Here is an 11,503-nt window from a genome sequence, read left to right as displayed (position 1 = left end):
ACACACCCACACACACACCATGAACACACACCCGGAACAGTGGGCAGCCATTGATGCTGCGGCGCCCGGGGAGCAGTTGGGGGTTCAGTGCCTTGCTCAAGGGCACCTCAGTCGTGGTATTGCCGGCCCAGGACTCAAACCCACAACCTTAGGGTTAGGAGTCAAACTCTCTAACCACTAGGCCACGACTCCCCAATATGACCCCTTTAATACTTTAACTATAGAGCATTTAAGAGTTGAAATCAGCAATCTGGTGCCACTGATATAACCCTGCCAATAACAACTAGCATACCTACACTGAACCACTTACATTTGTGTGAATAATCTACATTTCCAAAACATACTATGTAAATGGTTAAAAAACATGCAGATTAAAACAGACTTGAAAATAACGCATAACGATGTGTATCCAGCGTGATGGCGCACTCATTGTGTACCCTGCCTAAAATCATCACAATCAAGGTCAAGAACACAAGTTATGTTTTGCTGCCACGGAGAACGACACAGATGTGATAAAAAGAGGATTTGTTGAGATGACATAGGTGAGAATGTGGTCAGGTTGGGCCACATTGGACCCCCTGAAACCACAAATAAGCTTTAAAACATAAATCAGCTTTGTTTATGAGTAGATGCTGATGGGTTTTATGTAATGTGTGCAGTGCTTTGTAAAGATCTTACATAAAAAACTCTTCTAATGTGGTCTGCAAACCACCATTAGGAGGCAGAACCATGGATAGTGAAGAGGTTATGATTGAAGGTATTTTAACAAGCACCATCCATCACTGATAGATCAAGGGCAAATTTGTGACTTTTTTGAAGCACATAAGTAAAATGTGTTTAGAATGGGTCTCAGTACGTTTAAATGATTAGAAACACAAAATGGATTGGATATTGCTTTCTTGTTGTGGCTAAGTAATTCTGAGAGTCTAATATAAAATAAAAATAAAAATGAGGGACCGCTAACCTTACGATGAAAAAGGATAATACACCCAAAAATGCAAATAATACAAAAATACCTAAAACTGGAATAAAAACAAAAAAACACAGTATAGATAGATTAACATATTTAAAGACACACACAAAAAAATACAAATGACAAAAACACATCAAAATTACTAAAACATTAACTAACATTAAAATGTAAATGAAAATACAAAATTCAAAACATAAAAAACTATACTATACTATTTCTATACTATTATAGTGTTTATAAATATTTTGAATAAGCTATTATTTTTATATTTTCAGTTTTCATTTTTATTTTAATGTTTTAGTAATTTTGTTATTCACTTTTGTCTTTTTATTATCTTGAATTTTCCATAAATTTATATTTTGCTGAATTTATCTTAAGTTTTAGCAATTTTGATGCTTCATCCACTGATCTATATTACAAAGTATATATATATATATATATATATATATATATATATTTTTTTTTTTTTTTTTTTTTTTTTTTTTACATGTTATTAAAACAAATATGGTCGGAGTATGTTTTAAAAAATGCTATTTCAGTCTTTCTATTTCAAAAATTCTAAATTATGTTTTGTCGTTTCTAATTTCTTAACATTAAAATTTAGAATTTAAGGTTATAGTTAATATTTTTCTCTTTTATTTGATTTCAGCTTTTAATTGACAATAATGCTTTTTAATATTTTAACTTTAGGTAATGAATAATTTTCAGTAATGACATACAGTACATTTTGGGATACTGATCACACAAAGGAAGACAGACTTTAATTAAAGGTACTTTTTAGCTTTTTTTGGACAACCATATGTTTCCACTTTCATTGAGTGCAAACATCTCCTTTTGTGTTCAACCAACAGAAACAACCTATAGGTTTATCATAAGAGCATATTTTCCATTTTGAGGTAAACCGTTCTCTTAAGGAACTCCAATTATGGCTGATTTCTTCTCACATGAGATGTACAATGACCCTTCAGACCATGTTCACAAGAAGCACCAGCTCTCAAAAACCTCACATGCACTTTAACAGCTAAGATCAATTTATGAAATCTGTAAGATATACACATGATATTAAAGATAAGCCGTTTTGGACAATGGTGTGGTCAGCATTTGAATATATTGACAGCTGCTGACGGGGCTGGTTGAACAGCTGCAGGGATTGAGGTATCAGCAACAGACCACATTGCTGCACTCTTATTACTCCAGATATTTCACTGAATTTAACTGTAAGGCTTCCCATCCTGAAAATATCTAGAACTCAACAAACCGAAGTAAGATAAACGTAGAAGTATAATGGCTGCTGAAAATTCAGCGTTGAATAACACAGGAATAAACTAAATTTTAAAGTATATTCAAATAGAAAACAGTACTATTACATTTAAATAATATTTCACATTATTACAGTTTTAACTGTATTTTTTGATCAAATAAATGGAGCTTTGGTGAGCAATTGTCTATTATATTTTGTAGCAAATAACATAACTGTTTTATAATCATAACTGAATCATCTTTTATATTGTTACATCATAATCTATAAATGTTCAACCAGATAAAGGTGGTATTAAACAGCCGAAAAGTAATGTTGACCGTGTCCCGAGGTCATTCACTGATGCTCCAGAGGACATCTTCATGTCACGATCGTCTGAAATCCCCTCAGAGATTTTCACATTGTTCAGATGAGCGCAGACCTCCACACCCTCCTCTCCCACAACAGCTGCTCCTAGCCCTGTATTACCCCACTGACCCAGGATCAGCTGAAGCACATCCCTCACAACATAATGTTGCCCATCCAGCAGGTCCACGATCAGCTGCTGAGGGATCAAGGGTTTAGAGCTCAGCTGTGTCTGCTTTGACTTTCAGCTGTTCAGACATGACTCAGACAGAGAAAGCAGCTTCACGTTTCTGAGAATGCTTTGATACATTTAGTGACCAAGCTTGCATTTATTTGATCAAAACAACAGCAAAAGCAGTAATAATGTAAACTATTATTACAATCTGAACTATTTTTCTATTATAATATATTTAAAATGCTATTTATTGATGCAAAGCTGAATTTCAGCAGCTCTTACTCCAGCTGTCAGTGTCACATGATCCTTTACAAACCATTCTAATATGTTGATTTGCTGCTCAGTTATTGTCACGATTCCCAATCTGTGTTCCACTGTCTTGTGTTCAAGGACTTTTATGTTGAAGTGTTTTCTGTCCCCAGTGTTTCTGTTTTCACTTCCTGTGTTTCCTGTTCTACCTTGTTTGTTGTCATAGTGATTCCACCCCCTTGTTAACCGTGTTAGCCCTTGTATATATACCTCTGTGTTTGCCTTTGTAAGGTGTCAGTTTTTGTTTCCTGGTGTTGATCCTATGGCGTGTTTTGTTTTTTGTATCCTGTGTTTAGTTCTTTGTTTATGCTCCTAATAAAGGCTACTGCAAGTGGATCATCTGTCTTGTGTTTCCGTGCCTCCAGCATTACAGATATTAATAATAGTCCTATTATTATCCATGTTAAAAACTATTATGTTGCAATGCTTTCACAGCTTAATATTTTTTGTGGAAACTGTGATACATTTTTCAGGATTTTTTTGAGTATAAATGTAATTGAACATTTATCAGTGGATTTATTTAAAATGTATTTAGTTGTTGTTGTTGTAATATTGTAAATGTCTTTACAGTTACTTTTGATCAATTGAATGCATCCTTACTGAATAAAATTATCCATTGTTTTCTTATTTTAAATCATACTTACCTCAGACTTTTGAATGGAAGTGTATGAAGGTTTCCTGTATGCTGTAGGTAATGTAATAATATAGATAATAATTAATAATGTTTCTTAAGCAGCAAATCAGCAGAATGATTTGTGAAGGATCGTGTGACACTGAAGACTGGAGTAATGATGCTGACAATTCAGCTTTGTGTCACAGAAATGAATTACATTTGAAAATATTTCACAGTATTTTTGCTTTTACTGTAATTTTGATCAAATAAATGCAGCCTTGCTGAGCATAAGAGACTTATTACAAAACATTTAAAAATCGTATTTATTCCAAACGTTTGGTTGCCAGTGTATATCTCTTCACAACTCAATTGATATAAAAATTCAAAATAAACATTTAAAATAATCTTATTAAGATAAAAATGTTATGAAACATGAGCACAGATCTGTATAAACTTTCCATTAATATTTTTTTTTTTTTCAAATTAAGTTTGTTTAAGCTGGTATCCACATTTTTGCAGGATTATACAAGAATGATATCTTTGAAAGGGCCGTGAGTTCATAGAAACCTGGGAGGAGGAGATTTAGGCTATTCAGTACATGGATACATGATAAATGTTAAAATGCTACAGTTAAATACTACTTTAAATAAAGTAAAGGTTATGTAAGTGTTACCGGGACCATGTCCTTTTTCATCTTGTGTCCACCTGCTTGTCCCAGACAGGAAGATGGCCCTAGATACAAGGTGTATGGCCAGATGACTGTTCCCTGTGTCATAATGTCCCGGGCCAGGGAAGGGTAGGTAACAACAGATACAAGAGTAAATCCTCTGAAAAACCCATGAAAAACAAGACATCTGAGAGATATCCATGACTATTCTTATTCTGCTTTTGAAAATTAATAAATGATAAAAGCAGTATCTCTTCTTTTCCAATGAATATTATACCTAATTTCACTTCTGAATTTAAAATATGTACAGTGGTTGTATTTATGTGCACATGCAAACATATGCAAACATATACTCACTTTCTTGAAAAGCCAACAAAACTCATCAATATTCATTTGTTTTCATATAATGTTGTTACTGGAGTGTTTTAACAGTTTGCATTGCACCTCTAACTTAATTATCTTCATCTAAACCCGAGTTACTCACAGGGAGAGGGTCCTTTAGAGATGTCTGAGACACTGGCACTCCGTCTGGATTTAGAGCAGAATGCACTTTGAGCTGAAACGGATGAATTTTTGTCCACAGCACTATAAGACACCTGACATCAACATGAATTAAAAAATACGTTACCATTCAAAAGTTTGTGGTTGGTAGGATTTTTTATTTATTTTACTTTTATTCAGCAAGAATGTACAATATCAAAAGAGACGGTAAAAGCACATTTGTAATGCTACAAAAGGTTTTTTTATTTTAATAAGTGTTGTTCTAAGAAATGCTGTTTAAAAACATTTCGCTGTGACAAAAAGCAATAGTATATGTCTGCCAAAAAGTGATAAATCCTGAGTAATACAGTTACATACATCATATTGATTTGGTGCAGGATTTTCATTTTTTGTTTCTTCTCTCTTTACTGCAACAGGCAGACGAAACATTCTGGATTCTTCTCTATTAAAACCATGCTTGTGAAGTAGAGACGTCTGGAGGTTAAAAGCATCAGGTCCTGGGCTTAATCTCTGGAATCTATGTGGCACAAGACCGGCCTAAAGATGCAAAAACAGTCAGTAATATTAAACATCATAATATATTTCAAAGAAGTGCAAGGCAATTAACAGGAAGGCCAAATGTCTAAAGCATAAAAGTTTGGAAGACTTATATTAAGATCTCTGTCCTAAAGAAGGTTCCAGCACATGCACTCATTATGTCATTTCCAGATGTTTCTGTAATACAAGTCTTTGATCAGGGTCTCACTTTTGAAGAAAAGCTGCCTGTTCCTCTCTTAGAAAATGAAGGACTGCATCCCTCAGCAGGTGCATGTGAGATATATGAACCAGGCACTGGATTCTCATTCTGAAATAACCTACTGTAAACAACGTTAATCAGCAAAAGCCAATAACAAAAGAAATAAATAATTTTTTAGAAATTAATGCAGATTCTATTTTTATGATCCAATCGGGTAAATCTATATTACTATTGAATAAATGTATTATTAATATAATAGTTGCTCTTGGCTTCACATCAGCTGCCCTTTTTCCCCAAAATAGGTTTTTACTGGGCCGTCTGTATATACATTAGTTAATGCAAAGAAAGTTGCTTTTATAACAAGTACTCTGTCGCCGCTTTGTGGCCAGTGGCTATAAATGTTGTGCATGTAAAATAACAGAAAAGACAAAAAAGCGGGAGAAAGCGCGAGAATGGCGGAGATTTTGTTGTGCGGGACGCGAACGCGCTCCATGTTAATAATGGTGGCCTAAGGCAAAGAGAATTCATATTGGCTAGAACTCTAGAAATAGTACTCAGAACGAAAACCCAAGGAGGCGTGGCTTACCTGTTCACGCACGCGTTTCATTGGTTAAGGAGGAGGGTACGTCACATGGAAAGATTTACATTTTATCATCTGTTATATATTTCTTGGATATTATAAATAACAGTATTTTTAGGATTACAGTATACACCCTAGTTTATCAGGATTTTATCATTACTAAAATGATTCCCGTCTTAAAACTTATCGTACGCAAACGAAATTTGACGTAATGTTTCTCTGTTCATACGAACGCCAAAACGTGCAATCCTCTACAGTTAAGGTGCATCACAGTTCTCATCCTACTGAAAAATCCCTACCCGGTTTTTACACATTTTTGCTCTCTGGAACATTGACTGTATAAAAACAGCTCTGGATGCGAAGCGCGCGCCCCCTGTCGGACCGAAAGACAAGCGCAGTACTGCAGTCAGAAGTCCCCATCTCAGCTTTTCTCGGTCTTCGAGTAGCTCAGCTCCATCATGGCGATGCACGCCAAAGCGACTCCACCGCAGATCCCCGACACCCGCCGCGAGCTCTCCGAGCTAGTCAAGAGAAAACAAGAGCTTGCGGTAATTATAATCCTTTCTAAATGTCCAAACCCTACAAACCATGTTCACGCGACACCAAAGGAGACCGGAATAGCCGTAATTGCGTTAGCATACAAACGCGAGTCTGAAATAAACGGTTGTAAATATTTTAAAATCGATGTATGAATTTTATCGATGTGTTTGTATTTAGACACCAGAAAGTCTTATTTTACCCTATTTGTACTACATGTGTCAAAATGATATTCCAGTATATCTACTGTATATATATGCTAACCTGCTAACTGTGTTAGCCGCTTTTGTTGTGGCGCCTCCGTATGCACGACACATACAGCAAAAAGGTATACAGCAATTTATAAAAATAAAAAAAAGCATGCCACTTGTGGAGAGATTCGGTGTACAAAATAAACAAAGAAAGCAGAACTGCACAGAGAACTAATATTATTATAATATGATTATATGCAGGTGATGAGTGATTGACAGCTGCAACTGAAATGTTATTTGTGTTTTTAACAGGAGACTTTGGTGAATCTGGAAAGACAGATTTATGCATTTGAAGGCAGTTACCTGGAGGACACTCAGATGTATGGTAACATCATTCGAGGATGGGACCGATATCTGACCAATCAAAAGTGAGTGTGATGTGACTTCATGTGGTTCAGTGATGTATATCAATCTTAAATACGTACAGATTAGCATCATCTTTCTCCTACTTCAGGAATTCAAACAGCAAGACGGATAGGAGGAATAGGAAGTTCAAGGAAGCAGAACGACTTTTCAGCAAGTCCTCCGTCACATCAGTGGCGGTCAGTATTTTATATATATATATATATATATACTTATATCTTATTTGTACATATATAATAAGTAAAAGAAAAGTAAGAAATAACAATGAAGAAATAGAACAATAACTTAGTAAATGATCTAAATTACTGTTTTGTGGATTGTCGTACAGGCTGTTTGTGCTCTTGGAGGAATTCCTGATCATATGAATGAAAAACGTGAGTAGAATTTCATGGTTCTTGTTTCTGCAAAAGATTTCTATCAGTCATATATTTTTTCTTTAAGTATTAAAGGGCTTTGTTGTAAAACCTAGTGAGCTGGGGACACAGTTTTGTTTTTACCTAGACAGCATTTTTAGGAATTGCCAGTAAAATGAATATTCTCAAATATTGAAAACCTTTAATAGTACATGTGATGCCCATATATTATGTTATGATAAACAGTCAATTTGATGGTTGTTTTGTAAGATTTGTAAGTTACTGAGAATCAGTGTATTTAGTTTTTCTTTTCTTCTGCCTCCTTAGGTGAACCAGGCAGCGGAACAGAGAGTGACACATCCCCAGATCTCCAAAACCAGGAAAACGAACCCAGCCAGGAAGACACAGAGGAGGCAGATGGAGCCCTGCAGGACCTGAAACCCCAGAAAGCTGCTTCGTCGTCTTCTGCAAGCCACCATAGCAGCCACAAGAAACGCAAGAACAAAAACAGACACAGGTACCCGATCTCCAGCAGGCCCTCGGGGTCCAGGATATAAAATGGTCCTTTACTTACAAGCTCATTCTGGCTGTTCTAGTGCTAATTAAAATGGACTGTTATTTGATTGTGAAATGTTTGATGTCTTGTCGACACGTCTGAGTGAATATTGGAGCAGTTATAAATAAACATATTCATAGATGATTTTGGTAGCCAGCCACATATCTATTCCCAAACGGGAGGGTTTTACTTCAGTTTCATAATGCTGTGGCTCCTGCTCAGCTGAGTTTGCTTTGGTTTCTCTTTTTTTTAGTATATTTATCTGCTCTTTCCTCTTGTGTAGATCAAGCCTGAAGTCTCTTACTCTGTCCTGATGTTTATCTGATTCTGTTCTAGTTCACTTCAGACCGGTTTGATTAGAGAAGATGCTCAATTTTCAGATCTGTGTTTGGATTAGATGGACAGAAAGAAGATTTTGAGAAGTTAGTTTACTTTGATTCAGCCCAGAGTGGCTCCTACTGCATTTATAGTGCAAAAAAAGTGTTTCAAATGAACCTTAACCTTAAAATGAATTTTCATGAATAAATAGTGACCTGTTTGTCTGTAGGTTTTTTTTTTTTTGTTGGAAATACGTAATGCATTGTATTGTTTCTTAAAAAAACTAAATTCAGACCCTTGCAATTTTTTATTTTATTGTCATGCAAAATAAACAATTTGTTGCCACAATGAATATTTGATGAATGAAATATTGGAAAATTTTTAAGAAAAGGGCAAAAAAAAATTTTAAGGCACAAATTACACATTTGTTGTTTTAATTGAAACAAAAACTATATTTGAATTAATTTTTAAAATAATTTTAAACTCATTTTAATAATTTAATGTCTGTTACATATCTCAGCTGTCAACAAGACTGATGTAATGCTTTTAATTGCTTTTCAAACCCATTTCTTGGTCTTTCTGGCTTTCTTTTGGAAATGAATGGTTGCATCCAGAATCCCTTCAGATGAAATAAAATGAGAACTAGTTAGGGTCCTATATTTGCTAACACCCTAGAGAGGATTCGATAGTGTCTGTCCTGTTGAGCTTGTTCATCTAGTGTACTACTAACCACACATTCACACCCTATGTAGTGGACTGTAGCACTGATGTGCTGCTCAGTGTAGTGCACTAACCTCTGATGCTCTCTTCCTTCCTACCGCTGCTCCCTTCAGCCCTTCTGGCATGTTTGATTATGACTTTGAGTAAGTCTCAATTTTACTTCCTGTTTCTCACTCCAGTGTCTTCTGTCCATTAGCTGTGTAGGGCCGTCCACATCACGTGGAAGAATGCTGTGACGCTTGCTTCTACCTGAGCATTTGCAGATGTTGCTGCTGTTTCTTTTTGGCTTTTGTTTGGTTTTGCATTTATTTTTCAGCTGCATGTTTGTGGAGCTCATAGAAATGGTGGGGATTTTTTAGTTGCATGGAGGGTTTCAATTAGGTTCATTTGTTTATCTGACCGTGATGGGCTGCTTGGTAATTCATGTTTTCTCCTTACAGATTTGACATGAAGATGAACAAGAAACCCAGAGCGGTAAGTTCAGATGTACTTAAGTATGTTGTGTGTACATATGTATATATTTGTAGATTTTGTAGTCATGTTTTGGTGCCGTTTTCATCCATTTTTGCTGCTAAATAGAATGTTAATTAGGGGTGTGCACAAATAGTGGAATATTCGAATACTTGATCTGTAATTATTATTTGAAAAAAAAAAAAAAAACACTATTCGAATTTTACTAAGTGTTGCTTTGGTGGCCATAAATGAAGAGAATCCATGATAAATCATTAGAACAAAATTTTTTAAGTGAGTTATAACTAGATGCATGTTTAATGTTCAATTCTGCAGGATTACTCGGCCTAATGGATCCTGGATAATAATCACACAAACCAAACTTCTTCAGTCAGCTTCAATTCTCTCCGGTCTAGAACGTCTGGATCTTCCGCTGCATTTCTCCCTCTTTCCTGATCGTAGTCAAGCTCTTGTGTCATTTTTATTCTCTGATGGATTCAGATCCACCTGTTATTGCATGATATGAACTGCAGACATGAGGTTCCAGTTCTGCTCATAATGATGGAATCTTTTATTTATGTTTCATGGATGATGTATCAGTGGATCCAAACCTTCCCTTCCTGCTTTTGGACAGCTTTCACTTTTGTTTTGATAAACCTGTGTAGCTAATGTAAAAAGTTGGTCATGTTATTACTTTTTTGTTTTGTTTTATATCATCTTGTTTTGAATAAAACTGAAATAAGACAATGATCTGTGTTTGTTGAAAAGTTATTTTGTCAACAGTTATTTTAATATAAAAATTTAGATTAAACTTTGTAACTTACTATAATTTAGACAGTAATCCTACTGATAAATGAAAGCTATTCTTGGAACCATCTATTGTTGTAAAAAAAAAAAAAAAGCAGAAACATCAGGCATCCATACAAACACACACATGAACCCAACGCACCAAATACTGGAATGAATGTAAATATGTAAATGCAGGAGGAGCTCTGACATCACTGGAGACAACAACCATACTGACACATGAAACGATCAACCTCTTTCAACAGAAGATTTAAAGACCCTTGTGGATATCTGATACTCAGAGGTAAGTGAGAAAAATATAAGAGTGATTGTCCTGTACAGGTTTCTAATGGAAATGAAAAGATCTGGTTTGATAAAATTGCGCTGCTTGGCACAGAACCATAAGCTGCTAAACTGGTTTTACAAATTTGTAGATTTTGTTTCTCTTTAAGAGCGCCCATTACATTTGTTTTTCTCAGTTACATAAAACGTACATTGGTCCGACATGCCCCAGGGTTGATCATGTCAAAAAGTCAACTAATTGTTTACTACACTGAAATGGAAATAGTTATTAAAAGTAAGTCATTTGGTTGGTTGTACAGCAAAGTTTGGTTTTTCTGTCACATGACATAGTCTAAAGAAACATGAAGGATATATGAACTTTTGATCCTAAATCAGAAGCAGGATCCCCAGTTAAAACTGTAATAATCAGTTACTGGTGAAAGTTTCAGGACTCACAAGTGACATAGAAATATGGGATTCACTCACGCTGACATCAATAGCAATGGAAGGGTGAAACATAAGGGTTTCACTACAAGGGTGTGTTGTTGTTGTTTTCAATATAATCTGTTTAATCTATAATCTTATTTTTATATTTCCAAATAATCTGTTAATGTTTATTGTTTGCATTTAATTTTAACAGCAATTTTATGAGTGCATGTACTTTGAAAGGAAACTTCTTACAAAATAAAATGTTCACTACAATGAAATACAAATTAAACCATTTCGTTTA

At 35.1% G+C, this 11,503-nt stretch overlaps 1 protein-coding gene and 1 long non-coding RNA gene across 3 annotated transcripts; one reads left to right on the top strand and one right to left on the bottom strand.

Moving 5' to 3' along the window:
* Nucleotides 1-4,817: 4,817 nt before the first annotated feature.
* Nucleotides 4,818-5,700, bottom strand: LOC132104634 (uncharacterized). The gene is made up of 3 exons (XR_009423562.1): nt 5,587-5,700; nt 5,199-5,351; nt 4,818-4,936 (listed from the first exon to the last, which is right to left on the bottom strand). It is a non-coding gene; the product is annotated as an uncharacterized LOC132104634 (long non-coding RNA).
* Nucleotides 5,701-6,523: 823 nt separating this feature from the next.
* Nucleotides 6,524-10,455, top strand: LOC132103993 (chromatin modification-related protein MEAF6). Of its 2 annotated transcripts, XM_059509124.1 has the most exons (8): nt 6,524-6,705; nt 7,198-7,313; nt 7,400-7,487; nt 7,637-7,682; nt 7,989-8,178; nt 9,369-9,398; nt 9,696-9,729; nt 10,042-10,455. In XM_059509124.1, exons 1-8 carry the CDS (start codon nt 6,616-6,618, stop codon nt 10,054-10,056), a joined length of 609 nt encoding a protein of 202 aa, XP_059365107.1. In that variant the 5' UTR covers nt 6,524-6,615; the 3' UTR covers nt 10,057-10,455. The 2 variants fall into 2 exon arrangements, with proteins under 2 accessions (XP_059365107.1, XP_059365108.1); XM_059509125.1 differs by lacking the exon at nt 9,369-9,398 and having other exon boundaries at nt 6,526-6,705.
* Nucleotides 10,456-11,503: the final 1,048 nt, after the last annotated feature.

Source organism: Carassius carassius, chromosome 25, assembly GCF_963082965.1.
Source record: "Carassius carassius chromosome 25, fCarCar2.1, whole genome shotgun sequence".
Taxonomy (NCBI): domain Eukaryota; kingdom Metazoa; phylum Chordata; class Actinopteri; order Cypriniformes; family Cyprinidae; genus Carassius; species Carassius carassius.
Note: the sequence above shows the minus strand (reverse complement) of the source record. Positions and strands in the feature narration are given on the sequence as shown.